This window comes from Nyctibius grandis, chromosome 28 (assembly GCF_013368605.1).
Source record: "Nyctibius grandis isolate bNycGra1 chromosome 28, bNycGra1.pri, whole genome shotgun sequence".
Classification (NCBI taxonomy): Eukaryota; Metazoa; Chordata; class Aves; order Nyctibiiformes; family Nyctibiidae; genus Nyctibius; species Nyctibius grandis.
This window is the reverse complement of record NC_090685.1, coordinates 454,874-470,648: the sequence shown is the minus strand read 5'-3', so window position 1 is coordinate 470,648 and position 15,775 is coordinate 454,874. Positions and strand designations below refer to the sequence as shown.

Sequence of the window (15,775 nt, the reverse complement as noted above, 5' to 3'; positions counted from 1 at the left end):
TTTATTCCACAGCCTGAACTCTAATCGCCTTTCAAAGCGAACAGCAATCATACTTAGTATTTCTCCCCTCCCTTTTAAAATCTGCTGATAGGAAACATACTGACAACTTTTCACTGCAGAAATTAAAGTGGATTTTTCTTGAACAAGGCCACCCGCCTGCACAGCCTTAATCCTTCCAGCTCACATATGTTACTGTAACTTGCACTGCACTGAATCCAATTATGCCTCCTCAATCCATTAAAAAAATGGTTGAGGTTGTTGCACAGAGCAAAAGTATCAGCTCAGGGGACAAAAACAAGCTCTGCGGCAGCACAGCTTTGCAGCCTTACTTCTGCAGGCAGGGATGTAGTGCATTAGTAAGAAAATTAAGTGTCAGAGTGACTTTTACAGGGTCCAGTGAATAGCTCACTCCAAACCATTTGAGCCTGGACTCAAACAACAGGAAAATCTATACAGACAAGAACTGACATACAGTTATTTGTAAGTGCCTGGCAGTTATTAGTTATCCATTAAAAGCTTTTAAAATTTTATTGCTCTGGCAGCATGCACAGCTAAGAATGAGCTCACAGAACAGCAGGTCTCCCATGCATTACACATCAGTGTGGAACAGGGGATGAGTAACCTTGAGCTAACTAGTCAGAAGTGTCCACAAATCTAAACTGCACACGCAGATTAAGCAACCCAGTATCCAACTACTGACTCACACGCAGCTGCAAAGGGAATCACAAGCCCTCCCCAGCAGCTGACGATGTTTGCCCAGTCAGCTAGAAGGCTGGGACACCAGCTACAGCCGATCAAGTTCCACAGAGGTACCTGCAGGCCTCAGAGGGCTCTGTGGTTTAACAGACCCCATCACGTTCTCAGTGTTCTCCACGCAGTCAATCCAGATGTAACACAAATCAACTTCTTCCATTACCACCTTTGCTGCCAAGGATCTGGCAGGGGCTGCACAGGGTCTCCTTGTCCTTTCAGAACTGGCACACTGCATAGTAGTTACATCCCAGCACTTCAAGGGCCGTTTTGGGGCCTTCAGCCACACCAAAACCTCTTACACTGCCACAGCAGAAGCGGAACAGAAGTAGCAAGCAATAGATGCAAAAATAGCGTAGAGCAGTTTAGCACTTGCACCTTAAAGATGAGCTTTTAGGTTTTCCATGACTGCAACGTGTCAGCCCAGTCCTGCAGATAATATCCTTCCGAATATCTGGGTACCACTGCAGAGTCCACACACAAACTATCTTAATCTGAAAGACAAGCAGGCTAGAGTTGATCACTAGCTAGGTTTACTTTTCTCCACACATTCAAGAATGTGTAACTTCATAGCACCAAATTCTTGTTGGAAGAGCAATTACCAGCTAAGCAATCTGGACTCTCTGAAGTCAAGTCTGCCAACTTACACAAGTTGGCAATATGGCTTGTTGTCATCCCACATGATTGGAATTTATTTTAGGATCCAATACCACATGCTGTGGGTTGTGTGTTTTTTTTTTCTTTTCATCTTTTCCTCCCCCAAGTGGCAAGTTACAGCCCAGGAGTCAGAGATCCTAATTCCATTCCTGTCTCAAACACACATTTTCTGCGCAACCTGGGGTCAAGTTCCGTACCTTTGCAGGACAAGTAATATTAGCTTTATCAACAGCATCCTGGCAATAACCCTCCTTTTTGAACCTCTTAATGAAGACCGGAGTAGAAATTAACAGCTATATTTAGTTACTGCTCAAAACCAACCATAGCATCCCCACCCTCCAACACAGCACACCGACACCTGACCGACACCTGACCTACACCTGCAATCAAATTCGGAGGCATTCAGCCTAAACCCTTAGACAGGGTAGGGCAGCTCAACGCTGCGGTGCGACACCAGGTCGCCTCAGCCAGGGCCTGTTCTCCCAGGCTAAAAAAAGAGGCTTTTCCAGGCCTGCTCCGGGCAGGAGGTGCCAGCTCGCTGCGCTGCTAAATGTCAGCCTTCAGCAGCGACGGGCGCTGAAGCTTCGTTCAGCATTGGTGCCTCACCCAGACAATACCCTTTTCTTCTCGAGGGGAGGAAGAACCAAACACCACCTTAAAACAAGGGCCGGTGTCCCGGGGGGCACATACATTTAGTGGAGCGCTATTTCCTTTCCTCCAGCACCTGGGGACTCCTTAAAGGCCCGAAGCACGGGCCTGGGCACCCAGCCTGACCCGCCACGACCCCGCATCGCCTCGGGGGGCCGGGGCCAGCGGGGCTCAGCGCTGCCGGGGCTGCAGCCCAGCGCTGCCGCCGCTCCCCCGCCACGGGCGGCCCCCCGGGAAGGCAGCGGGACAAGCAGCCGCGCCGCCCGCCCCCGCCGCGCAGGGCCCGGCTCGCCCCGCGGGGACGCGGACCCCCATGCAGCGAAGGCGGCACGCGTGGGAACACGGGCCAGCCCCCCCCCGCCCCAGCGCCGAGCTCCCCCGCCGCGGCCACGCAGCTCCCCCCCCCCCCCCCCCGCGAGGGCCGAGACACGCGTGGGAAGCGGAAGCGGCACCTGCGATCGCGGCGGGCGGCGGGCCCGGCAAGCGGCGGCAGCAGCAGCAGGCAGGGCGCGGCACCCCCGCCGCGGAGCCATGCAGGGCCCGGCCCGGCCCCCCGCCCGCCCGCCGCGCCCCGGGCGGTCACTCACAGTGCTTGAGGAGCTCCAGACACAAAGCCATGGGAGACACAAAGGAGGGGCGGAGGGGACCGGAGAGACGGGGGGCGCGGGGCGGGGGCGCTCGGCCCGGTCCCGCGGAGGGGAGGATGGGCCGTGCCTGGCGGGACGAGAAGGAGCAGCAAAGACGGGCCGCGGGCTGGGGCCGCGCCGGCTGCTCTCTGCGGCCGCGAGGAGGGAGGAGACGCGCGGAGTCGCCGCCGCACTCACCGCGCCCGCCCGCCGCTCCGGCTGCGCGCCCGGGCGGGGCCGCGCCTTAAACCCGCGCCCCGCCCCGCGCGTCACCGCCCCGCCCCGCGCACGCGCGGCCCCGCCCCGGGGCGCTCCCACGGACGGGCGCGGGCGCGCGCGCCCCTCACGTTCGGGACCCAGACGGGCGTGTCCCCCCCCAAACCCTGCGCGGTGCTGCCCCGCCGCCCCCCCGCCACTGCCCCCCGCCACTGCCCCGCCGCCCGCAGCCCCCGGTCGCTCGCCGGGAACACGCAGACCGGGCCCGTCTCAAGCGGTAACGGCGACCCCCGCGTCCCGCCCGCTGCAGGCGCGGGGCGGGAGGGGAACCGAGGCGGCGGCGGCCGCTCCCGCACCGGCACTGCCGCGGGGGGCAGGAGCGGGGCAGCCAAACGCTGCTGCACAAAGCGGGCGCCTCTCCCGGCCCCACGCGCGAGCTTTGTCCCCTTGTCACGGCCGCGGGAGCCACGGTGACACTTTCCCCAGCACGGCCCCGTCTCTCACCCACACACAAACGGGTTGGTGGAAGGTCCTCCCGTCCCCCCCGCGCTCCTGCCGCTGCTGCCCCCGGCACCGGTGGGCCCCGAGCCCGGAGGTGGGGTGGGAGCGCTGCAGGCGACGGTCCCGCGGGGTCCCGGCCAGGGGCGCAGCGCTGCCGCCGCGCACCCGCTGCAGGATGGCTCCGGCCAGAGCACGGGGGCAGCGGGAGGGAAGTCTCCAGCTCCGAGACAAATAAATGGAAAAGAGAACACGGGGAAGTGGATGTTCCCCTGGGTGGGTGTTTCCTGCCCGTCACAGATTTGCCAGCCGAGCTCCATCCTGCCGGGCACGGGCAGAGGGAGCTGAGCCCCGCTTTGCTGGGTGCTGTTCCTGTGCTCAGGCTGCCGGAGCAGGAATGGTGAAGATGGACGTGTGAGGGGAGCAAGGCTGGTACAGCTCCAGGCAGAGCCACGCCGGGTCTAGCATCCTGGGCAGAGAGGTGCTGGAGCAGCGTCTGGCTCCATCCCTCTGATCTCTCCGAGCTGAGCGTGGGGCTCGCGCAGCCTGCGGGGCAGGGGGAGACCTCCTTGAGGCCAGAGCCACGCTGGGCGGTGGGCTGGCGCGAGACAGGGGCAGTGGGCGCCCGCAAGCCCAGTGTGACGTGGACACTTGCGGTGGGCTTGGTCTCGGGCAGGGCTCGTGGCTCTGCAGGTCGCGGTGTTGCCGCGTGGCTCCTGCCAGGAGCACATGTGCCGCCCCAGCTCCTCGCTGTTACTGTCACTCCTTGGATGCTCTGATCTATTTATGACTCGCTGGGTTCACGGCGCTCGGTGGAGAAGGGCTGGTCTGCAGCAAGGAGAGATCAAAGCGCGTCGGGGAAACACCACACTGAGCTCACGCCGCCAGCTCGGGCAGGCAGGGCTGAGCCACCGCCGCCCTCGGCGTTCAGCGCTGGGCTCGCTGTGGATGTGCTGCTTCTGCTCTCGGAAACAGAGCTGCAAAGTGGGGCTGAAGGAGGATCTCGCCAGAGAGTCAGCCCTGACACTTGGGACCCGAAGCCCAGGGCCTCTCCCCGCCGCTGCCTACCGAGGGAAACAAGAAAACTTGTTTTCAGTTCAACTGCTTTCCAGGCTTGGGAGTGGTGAGCAGGAGCCCCTCGTCCGCATGGGCTGTGAGTGGCTCTGCGCAGCTCTGAGCCGATCTCTTCCTGAGCCCTCCGGAATACCCACGTTGTGGCTCAGTAGATGGAAAAAGTAACGGAAAAGCACGAGGGAGAGGAAAAGCAACCCAGGACAAGAGAAACACCCAAAGGAATCCTCATTTGCCTGCACAGTCTGAAATCCTGCAAATGCTCAGGCCTGGGTGTGTGGCCTTACTAAACCTCATCCAGTCCCTCTGTCCTGGCACGTGTATGTGTCTTAGCTAAGACCATTGTCGGTTGCTGGGCTGCTCCAGCGATGGCACGAGCCCCGTGGCCACAGAGGGAGATGCAGAGCGGTGCTGAGCATCGCAACAGTAGGGATGCAAAGTGGCCCCTGCGATTGCCTGGTGCCAGGGCAGGTCAGCGTGCCGGGATGTTACCAGGCCCCTCAGCCTGAGAAGAGTCCTTAGGTGTCTGCCGTACCCAGCACATTGCTCTCCAACCAGCACGGCCTCGTGGGCAGAGCATGGGCTCCCTGCTGCCACTCTCCCAGAGACTCTGAGCAAGCCAAGGCACCCCTTGGTGCTTTGGGTTCTCCCCTACCACGAGGACAGCACCACTGACTCCCTTTCCTGCCATCAAGGCTGATAAAAGCAAGCAACAAGGACTTGGCTTTCTGACCATACTACCAAAGGAAAATGCTGGCAGCCGCCTTTCTTTCTACCCCTTTGTAGCTGTCCCCTGCGAGGAGCAGGCAGGCTGGGCAAGGACCTTGGAGCTGTGCTCACTTCCCAGGATTAAGTCTATGGGCAGCCGCTTCCACCTCCCCTGTGTCTGCTTGTGTCTGCACAGCGTCATGTGTGGGCTGCAGCTCCCCCCTTCCTGGGGGTCTGCGCAAGTGACATTTCCGTGGGGCTCAGACCCACTGCAGCCGTTCCTGGTCCCAGAGACCCACGCACAGCAGGCAGCAGAAAGAGAGCTTGCTGCGCTGGGTGCTGCCTGCGGCAGAGCTGAAACCCGGCAGCAAAGAGCACCAAGGGTGGCTTTGCCGAGGCTGAAGGACAGAGGTATGTTGGGTTCGGCAGTGGAGCTGGAGAGCAGGGTTGTAGCTCCAGCACAGGCTTCCTGGGGAAAAGGGAGCGCGGTCCGGGCGCAGGGCTTGGCAGTGGGGTTTCCGTAATAACAAGGAAAAGATTGGAGGTAAAAAGTGAACAGGCAAGTGTGGGGAGAAAGGGCTGTCACAAATGTCTGTGTGTCCTACAGACACATGAATAGATCATGGGACGTGTATATACACCCTTTTTTTCCTTATAAACACTGATGGAGCATGCAACAGAAATCTTTCCCTGGCTCACACACACACAAACACACACACACTCTCTGTCTCCCTCTCTCTCTCTAATCCCTTTCCTGCTGGTTTGTCAGAGAAAGCTATTTCTGGAACGTGAAATCTAGGTCAAAAAGAAGGAGAAAATCTGAAGGGAATGATAACAGTCTCTCTACTCAAAGGCTGTACGGGGTCAGCTCTGGCTGATACGATTAGCAAAGGGGCCGCAGTGGTGCTTTATTCCTCAACTGTGGCCGCTTATGCATGGGCTGAACAATGTCTCCTGGCCTGGTTTGGTTTTTCCTTTGCATTCACACCACTACTTCACCCCATGAAGAAGAGAAGGCGATGACAGCTGAGAGAGGAGCGGAGCAGAACTTGCCTTCCTACCCAGAGACCAGGTAATCACTGCACACAGAGGAGGAGGAGGAAGAGGAGGAGGAGGAGGAAGGGTGTCTGTAGCCATTCCTCACAAGCCAGCACTACGTGACTCTCCCAGAAGCCGTGGAAACTCGTCCCACAGTGACCAGCTTTGGTCAGCACAATACTGCTTTGTGCTAGGACACTGCACAGAGGTGTGCAGGCACTTGGTCTTTCCTCTGCTAAGCACAACCATGATCCTTCTGCAAGAGCATCAGAGCCAGGGGACTGGGCTGGGATCTGCCTTCTCCCGGGGCAGCGTGGGGTTCCCAGCACAGCAACAGTCCTGGGAGCCACCTTTCTAATTTAGTGGTGAAAAGAAAGCAATACAAAGAAGACAGAAAGCAGGCTGGAGGCAGAAGGGCGGCTGTTCTGTCATGACTTTGGGGAGCATCTCTCCCAGGTAGTGCTCTCATGCCCAGCCTGGGCTTGGCAAAGCTCTGGCGTATGGGTGGGCACAAGGTGTGTGCAGCCCTGGCCATTGTTTATGGGAGTGCTGGCAGCTCTTAAGGACGAGCCTTGTGCCTGGCTCTGGTTGGGGTCAAGGTTGGGCTGGCCTGAAGGGCTAGACTTTCTCAAGCTCCTTCTGCTCCAGCTGCTGCGGTTCCCATGCTGGGCTGGGCTGGGGGCCTGCAGCCAGAGCTGCCACCACGGGGTCAGTAGAAAGGGAGAACTGGAGGGTCGCTGCCCTCCAGAGCTCACACTCTCAGGGACATCTTAACTGTTGGTAGGTCAACAGAGACAGCCCAGTCCAGGAGGAGGAGGCAGAGCTGTGTTCCCTGGCCTTCCTGGAAGAGACCTGGGCACAGGATAAGGAGCTGGGCACCTGGGCTTTCTGGGACCAGGCTGCTGGATCCCAGGGTGGGATGCTCTGAGGAAGGGTGACGTTACCAGACGGCATAGGGAGGACTGGAAGAGCTCGAACAGGAACTGGCTTGGTGTGAACTTTCCCTGTGGTCACTGGTGTACTGGGTGGAGGCTGTGTTGGGGTCTCCGCACTGGGGATTCTCACCTCCTTTTGCTGTGCTGTGCTCACCTCTGCTTTCCTGCTTCCCCCGGACATCAAATATTCCGCTCTGTATTGCAAGCAGTCTATTAAGCAAGCAATTCCCACTGCTGCCTCTCATCAGAAGGATCTGGGGCTGGGGAGCCCTTTGTAATGCTCAGGAGCCGGCGTGGCTGTCGGCTGAGCGCCTGGCAATTAGAGGAATAGGTTTCACTGGGGCTTTTGAGTCTCCGGCTTCGCAAGGCACAAAGCTTTGTTTAAGGCTGATCAAGGGCAGCTCATCATCTGTCTCGGTGGCTGTCAAATGGGAGCTAATTGCCTTGTAATGTGCCAGTGACACAGGTGCTTGTGGGAGGAACTGGCTTGTTAGAGGTGTGACAGCAGTCAAGGCTCTCCCACCGGGCCGTGCTACCCGCACAGACCCCAAGGCTGGCAGCCCTCTGTGAAATGGAGCTCGTTGCATCTCCTCGTGCCCTCAGCTGGTGGCTGAATCCCTTTGCTTTACGATTCAAGCCCCATGCTGTCCTCAAAGAATGAGAGGCCTGTGTCAGCCACAGCATTGCTGCTGCTGGTGCCTCCTCAGGATGTGTCCCTACAGAGAAGAAATCCAATCCCCCTCTCAAGGACCGGGCATATGATGGGAACAGTTCCTCTGGGCTGGTGCATGGATGCTGGTGCAGGAGGGTGTCCGTGGGAAGGCAATGGGCAAGGGGTCTCAGTTTATTCACCCTAGAGCCCTGCGTGGAGCAGAGGCCGTGAGTGACCATTAGACCTGCAGACGATGGTGCACTATTGGTCCAGACTGATGCCGTCAAGCTGAGAGGTGCCCATCTGCTGCTCAGGAGGCCCCTTTTGTACAACACCAACCAATTAAAGCATCAATGATGCACATTTGCAGGGGGAACTGAGCCCGTGTGGCTGATTAAAGGTGTGACTGCCCTCCAGATACACCTCCTGCCTTCCCCATCTTGCACACGCACAAGCACAGATGCTCCTCTCTGCTCCCCACCCCCTGCATCAAAAATGTTTCCCTCCCCGAGCCCCAGCAGCCAACGCAAAGGGATGGAGGATGTTCTGGAAATCAGCAGATCTCTTCTGGGTCACGTCAGAGAGAGGTGGCAACCAGCCGTTTTGAAAGCCCCCTTCTGTGCTTTGCCTGCTGCCGCTTCCCGGTGTCAGGAGCTCAGCACGGGCCGTGCTGCCAGCCAGGAGCAGGGCTGGGCTTCTGGGGGCTGGGGTGAGCCAGGGTGGGAAGGGCGTGGGACCGAAGCAGAGCAAAGACGGTGGTAAGGAGGGACAGGGCTGAGCAAGCACCCATCCCTCCCAGGGGATCTCTTCAGTCCCTGCCTCATCCTGTGGACTTTGAGTGTGATGATCCTGGACACGCAGACCACTGCCGGGGAGATGCGAGGGCACGGGCACATCTCTGGGTGGGGAGGCCTGGAGCTGGGCACGAAGGCTGCCAGTGCTCCCCTTCCGACACCCCCCTCTGCTACTGCTGGGACAGGGCTGTGATGCGGCTCCCACCAATAGCCCACTCCTGCGCTCCAGCAGCTTTGCCCACGGCAGATACGCTGAGGCTGATCTGAAACCCCCCCATAGCTCTGTAGTCTGGTGCCAGAGCTCATGCCAAGAGCAGCCTGCCCTGCTGGGCCTGACCCCGGCATCCTCTGGGTGACGGGGCTCGCTGTCTGCCTCCATGCCACCGGCAGCACCGTACAACCCTGGTGAGATGCTGACCTCCTCCTGTCCACCCCGGTGTCTGCCTGGCACGATGTCCAGGCACCGCCATGTCTGGGAACACCAAGGCATCACCCTTGCTAACCAGTTCCCGGGACGGGACCCCTGAGGCTGAGCCTCACCTGGAGCACGGGGGCTGTCCAGGGGCCGAGAGGGACACAGGCTACCTTGAAGAAAATGATGCCAAAGCGATGCGGATGAAGTGACTTGAAGCAGCACGGAAAGGTAACAGGTTTCTCGTCTGGCAAGAGCCTGCCAACCCTCCGGAGCCTGCTCCCACCCCCGGCGTCCCAGGAGGGCCCGGCACCGGCTGAAATGCTGCAGCGAGAGCAGAGCTGCTCCCCACGCTGCAGCTCCGCACGGCCGAACCTGCCGGCTCTGCCCAGGCCGTCAGGAGCCATTTGCAGAAGCAGCATCTCCAGAGCAATGCTCCTCCTGCCACCCACAGCCCTCGCGCTTGTTTTCCAGGAGAGCCGGGGACCATTGGGCAGCGAAGCCACCGCTGCAGGTCGTGCTTCGGCAAAGGCAGCCTCAGACGGAGCCTGGCTGCACCGAACGCGTCCCCGGGCCAGGGTGGTGCTGGTCTCTGCAGCAAGGAGCCAGCACCGGCTCATTTTCTGATGAGACACAAAACCAGCTCTCACATCTCTTTCCTCCTGGGCTTTCCCAGCGCGGTGAGGTCTGAGCAGCCCTTGCCATCCTTTGCTGTCTTGAGCCAGTGACCCCAGCACCCTGGCAGAATTACAGCCTGGGGCAAAGCACTCGCCTTCCTCGCTTCCCACCCGAGCACTGGATGTGTGGGGCATTCCCAGGAGCCTCCTCCGGCAGCTCTGCGGGTGGGCACGGTGGTGCTGCCGGGGAGCACGGGCAGCCCCGACCCACCCCAGGGGTGCTGGGTGCTCCAGCCACTGGGGAAGTGAGGGCTTGGCATGTGGGGGAGCCAGCTCTGGCCAGACGTCTGGCGAAGGGACCCGCTCTGCTGCGATGCTGCGACACTGGGAGCTGCCTCCTGAGAGAGATGGGCCGGCCAGTGAGAAACACCAGCTGAACCGGGCTGCCCGCAGCCTCACCCCTCCTCCGGGGGATGGCGTCAATCCTGACTCACACCCGAGGGAGAGGCCGGGCTCTTGTCCAGCGCAGTAATTACTAATCAAAAGAGAAGGGCCTGGAGTGAATAATGCCCGCGTCCAGCGCCAGGCGGGGCGTCTGGAGCTGGGTGTGATGCCGCCGATCACTCAGTGCACCGAGGCTGCACGGTGCTGGGCTCTGGGGCTTGGGGAGGCTCGTTAGTGCCTTGAAACTTCAAGCAAGACCTGTTTTTACCCCACACCAGGGATGTTGGCATCTCTAGTCCATGTACACCTGATGGAGAAGGGCAAATAGGACTCGATGTGTTAGACACCTACGTGGCTGCTGCAATTCTGTCTCTGGGACAGAAAGCAGTTGGAGCCTGTCCAGCCCAAGGATGAACTCCCAGCATCTCACTGCCAGGAGATTTTGAAAGACTGGTCTCCAGGCAGCAGCCCGAGGGTGCCACTGCCTGCCCGTTACCTCCAGTGCCCTGCCTGCAGGGGAAGGGACTGGGGTGTGAGTGCTGTGAGCCCAACGCAGCACTGCTCGGCCTCTGCACGGGGCCGGGCTTTCACCCGGACGGCACAGGAGCCACGCTGGTGAGCCCCACGCCCGGCACGCCGCTGTCACCCGGACGGCACAGGAGCCACGCTGGTGAGCCCCGCGCCCGGCACGCCGCTGTTGCCAGGGTCGGACCTGTCTGTGGCTCTGCTGGGCAAAATCACAAACCCTGTGGATCTGGAGGGGGCAAATTTGCACCATTTGCCTTGTCCCCCAGATCCAATCCCCCAGAACTGTTTCCAGGAGTCCTGCCCCGTGCAGGAACCTGCAAAGAAGTCCACGGTGACCGCCAAAGCCTTGTCACCCCTCCGTCACTGAGGGACAGAGGCAGATGCCTTCTGCCCTCCCTCCTCCCATCAGCCTCCGTTTCTGCCTCTGGCTGAAGGGGCTGCAGGGAGGATACACTCAGACCCCGGGGAAACGGGCGCAGAGTCCCTGAGAGTTTCAGAGAGGTCAAACCTGTCAACTGTAGCCTGGATTGGGGTAATAAGAGATGCAGGGTGGAGAGGAGGAGGAGGAAGATGGAAGCTATCGACAGTGTAGGGCAGCAGGGCCACTTGCCTGTGTGCATGTTCCTGCTGCCCTGCAGCCCTGCAGGGCTTCACAGAGCGGGCAGCCGGTGCTCCTGGGCAAGGCAGGCATCCTGCGGGGTGCCCCCGGCCGCAGCTCCCAGGCCTGGGTTTGGCTGGGCTGAATGAAGGCTTCGAGCTCTCCCGGACCTCTGGCAGCAGCATCAGCAGTGCTGGCCGGAGCCCTGCACCCAGAGCCTGCAGCCAGGACCCAGCCCCAGCCGTCCCCGCAGTGTGCCTGGCCGCTGGCCTCCCCCTCCGGCACACAGCGAGCCCCCGTCACCCCTCGAAAGCCTCGGGCAGCCGTGGCTGGAGGTACAGGTACCCGAGCCCCCTGTGTGCTCAGCAGCTCCCCGGCAGCGGTCCCCGTGTCCCCGCCGGCCTCGCGCCCCGTCCCCCCGCACGCGGCCGGCACTCACTGCTGTTGGTGGGCAGGGTCCTGCTGCCGCTGAGGCTGCCCGTGGGCGGCGGGGAGATGGAGCGCACGGAACTGGTGTCCTCCTCCTGCGAGCAGCCCGCCTGGATGGCTCGGAGGTAGCTGTGGCTCCGGGAGCGGAAGCAGCTGGGCAGAGGCAGGTCCAGCACCTCCGCGGCGGCCGACTCGGCCTCGCTGTAAGTAGAGTCGCAGGCGGCCTCGTACGGCTCCCCCAGCTCCGGCTCCGGCGCCTGCACGGGGAGAGGGGCAGAGCCGGTCACCCCCTGCCCGCAGGCAGCCCCGTCCCTGCCCCTCCTGCCCCTCTCCCTGCAGCCACCCTGCTGCCGGTCCCACGTGTCCTGCTGACGGTAGAGAGACCGAGACGGTCAGTGCTGTGGGGTCAGTGCAGGAGTTAGCGCTGTGGGGTCAGTGCAGGATGCCTGGGCTCTCTGCTGAGAGAGAGGGAAGAGGGGACCCTCCTTGGAGGCCAGAGGGTCCCTGCTTGTGGAGCAGGAGAGACTCCCCACCACAGTGCCTGTGAAACACCCCCCAGTCTCCGATGGAAAGGCTGAGAGCGCGTGAGGCTCACCCCCCTGTCCAGCCTCTGGCCCGTCCCCCTGCCCCACCAGCACAGCTGGGAGACCCCAGCCCCAGCCACAGGCCTGCTCCTCGGTGTAGGGAGATGGCCTGGCCCTAGAGTGGGGTGCAGCGTGGAGAGAGAAGGTGGGAAGGTGTGGGCCAGGGGACAGCCTCCACGCTTGACCAGGGACGGGCTGCCTGGGCTGGTTCTGAGTGGCACCACTGGGGTGACACCCACCTGGGTGGCACCCACCCTAGCCCCGTCTGCGGCGGGGGGACCAGGAGAGGGCTCAGCAGCTGGCCATGGCGAGGTGTGAGCCGAGCAGGGGCAGCTTCGCTCCCTGCTTCTCCTGCTGCCCCCACCTCCCTCCCACCCACGCCCCCAGCCCTGCCCTGCTCTCCGGTAGCAGCAGCTGGTCAAATGTGGACTCAGGAGAGGCTCACCCGGGTTAAACCAGAGCCAGCCTGAAGCAGAGTGTTCTGAAATACGGATGAGAGCTGCTGAGATTGGCCCTGTTGCCCACTTCCATCTCTCCTGGCCGTTCCTCTGGCCTCAAGGACAGTATTTCTGCCCAGCACTGGCATCTGAGCTCCACAAGGTTTGGCTCAAAAGGTTCATCTGCTTTGCCCCTAAAACTGATGGTCCCTAACCCCACGCCGGGGCCAGGGGAACCAAGCTCTCCAGCTGCCCTGCCGTGCCCGGCTTGGGCGCACTGCCTCCTCCTCCTCCTCCTGCAGCTGGCCCTGGGCTGGCCCCACAGCCTGCCTCGCACCCTGCCGCGCGTGTCCAGGCTGACCCGAGAAAGCTCCGTGAAGAAGGAAGAGGGAAACGCCAGCGGGACGGTACCTGCTCTCCATGGGTAAATATCTGAGGGATAAGTGAGGGGGGTCCAAAGATCTGGAAGAAAGAGTTGGAGAAGGTTAAAGGCCAAGAACGGGGGAGCCTCTCACACAGACAGCCATTGCACAGGGACCGAGGACAAGGGGAGCGGATGGCCCGTCCCCCGGGGCCACTGCTGCTGACAGTTCAGTACAAACTTCAGAGCTCATCAGATGCCAAGCAAGATGCCGCACGGGCCCCTCAGGCAGTGGCACAAACACGGCAGGGCAAAGCTCCACGGGACGCCTCAGACAGAGAGAAGCTGCCGATGCATCAGCCTGCTGTATGCACCATATATGCACTGGACACACACTGCTGGGACACTTCTTGGCACACATGGGTTGCCTGTGGCTGCAGGACAAGGGCTGGTGGGGGTCCCAGTCAGCGCCTCTGCGAAGCCCCAGTGTTGGCCAGCACCTCGCAGGGTGGCCAGGAGCAGCGGTGGGCCCCCACAGCCCGCAGAGCCAGGCTGGATGGGCAGTCTGAGGGCTCCACATCAGTGAAACTGCCTTCACCCTGATGGGGTTGGGCTGGCCACCTCGTTGCTATCTCCCTTGTCCCCACACCAGGAAGAAGCCACATGGAAGCGATACTGCCTTCTCTCCATAGCAAAGCCACGGCACACACTTGGCATAAGGACAGATGCCCGACGGACACTGCGCTGTCTCTGGGAGGAAAGCCTTCTCCTCTCCATCCCTGGTCTGCAGAGCACACCCACCCTATGAGCTCTGCCCTGCACGAGCTGCCTGAGATGACCCATCTTGGGAAGAATCTGGGTTCAAAATGTACCCACGGGAAGGGGGTTGGCTCTGGGGCTGGGTCTGTCCTACACAGGGCACAGCTCCGAGTGTGGATAGGCAGTGCTGGGGGTCACCAGCTGGCTCTCTCTGGCCGCTGGTCCCCTTCGTGTGACAGGAGGATGCTGACACGCACACCCGGTGAGCCCTGGGCTTCCAGAGGTTTGCAGGGTGGATGTCAGTCGGGACAAAACCAAGCAGAGTGGACTTGGCTTTCAGAGCTGGGGATGCTTCTGTGTGGGAGGACACCAGGGTCTTGCTGGACACACAAGGAAGGTGTTGGAGGTCACACAGAAGGGAGGGCAGGGGACGAACTGCCTCTGGCACCGGGTGAGAGGGCAGGTCAGACCTGCCCGAGGATCTGACCAGCACACGCTGATGGCTGTACCAGCTCCGTCCTGGATCAAGAGATGTGCACTTCGTGGGAGGCCTCTAAATCCCAACCATGCTGCAACGGAACCCTCTGATTTGGGGGAAAGCGGGCAGAGCGCATGTGACGAGCAGGTGCTGTGCCAGCTGGTGTGCCCCCAGTGTCACAGTGCCACCAGCCTGGGCCTGGGGCGTTGGCCGGGGCAGCTCCTGGCACATCGTGGGCTGCTCAGACTCTCCAGCTCCAAGACCCTTCTGATGTCGTCATGGGCTGCTGTGCTCAGCTGCTACATGGCAGCTTTACACAGGGAGAGAGCACAGACTCGGCCCACCCACTATCTTCATGCAGAAACCTGGCTTCAGGCACGGATTTGCATGCAGAGGACGGGAATGCGACGGTCCTGACCCTCCTCTGTGCAACGGGACCCCCAGCACACTGCTGTGGATGTACGAGGAACGAGACTCACCACAAGGAACACGTACTCCTGTGAGCGATGCCCTGTGCCCTCCTCAAAGCTCTCACCAAGGGCTCCAGCCGCTGTGAGAGCAGGAGAAACCAGCCGTGGGGCTGGGGAAGCCAGGCTGGGCCGGAGGAGGGCTCGGAGCCCTGCACTGCTGGAGGGGAACGCTGGCATGCCTCGAGCTCCTCCACGCTCTGGTTTGGATGCTCAGCCCGCTGCTGTAACCCTGCCTTGCACTGCCCCCCTCGGCCGTTGCGCACAGACAGAGCAGAGCAGCACGGAAGGGGCACGTGTGTGCACGTGTTCCCACGCAGACACGCATGAACAGAGACGGGACGCGACAGAGGCCCAGGGTGGCAGCGAAACAGCTGGGCAAAGCTCGTGGAACCATTGCTGCCCCAGGGACCTCCACCTGCAGACCGAAAGGATGGGCCCCATGGGGCCGAGATGAGCACACGGGACCTCTGCAAAGGCCTTATCCTGGCATGGGTCATTTCCTGGCCTGTGAGGCAGCTGGCTTATAGCCACCCAAGCCCCGAGCTGCTCCAGAGTAATCCCAAGGGGAGGCATGGTGTGGGACACGGAGTTAAACCCAGTTTGTACCAACTGCATCCCAGAGGTGGGGGTCAGGGCATGAGCCCACCCTGTGGCAAGGGGTTCGCCACCACCATCAGCACCTCACTGGCATCTTTGGCTTTGTCCTTCCCATGGGGACCAGGAACACCCAAGGGAGACATCCCCTGCTAGCTGGCAGGACCCTCTCCCAGATTACAGGCACCTTGTTCCTGCGTCCAGTCTGCTGCACGAGGGACGAGGTCCTCAGGGCTAAGCAGGGTTACTGTCCCCCGTGACCTGCGGCAGGGTGGCAGGCTGGATGCCACCTTTCACACGGGCCCCAGCTCTGTACCCACCCCGTGGGCGCGAGGAGCTTGCAGCAGGGGGGAGCAGCCTTGCAGGTGGCTTTGGGGTGGTGGCACGGTGGGACCCCGCGCTCAGAGCAGCCCTGAGCTTCACCCATCGCTGTGGAGCATCGTTCCGAGCTACCATACCTGTGGCCATGGC

At 61.2% G+C, this 15,775-nt stretch overlaps 1 protein-coding gene across 3 annotated transcripts in view; it reads right to left on the bottom strand.

Annotated features, from left to right (window-relative positions):
• DLGAP4 (DLG associated protein 4) overlaps positions 1 to 15,775 on the bottom strand; it is a 72,003-nt gene that overhangs the window by 44,357 nt on the left and 11,871 nt on the right. Inside the window, exons 5-6 of one of the 3 annotated variants that reach the window (XM_068419555.1) lie at positions 13,054 to 13,104; positions 11,632 to 11,878 (exon numbers count right to left, since the gene is read on the bottom strand). In XM_068419555.1, the coding sequence (XP_068275656.1) occupies positions 11,632 to 11,878; positions 13,054 to 13,104 (298 nt within the window). Of the gene's footprint in view, positions 1 to 2,642; positions 2,893 to 11,631; positions 11,879 to 13,053; positions 13,105 to 15,775 lie in introns of those variants that run through there. The other 2 variants (XM_068419554.1, XM_068419556.1) reach the window with 2 other exon arrangements.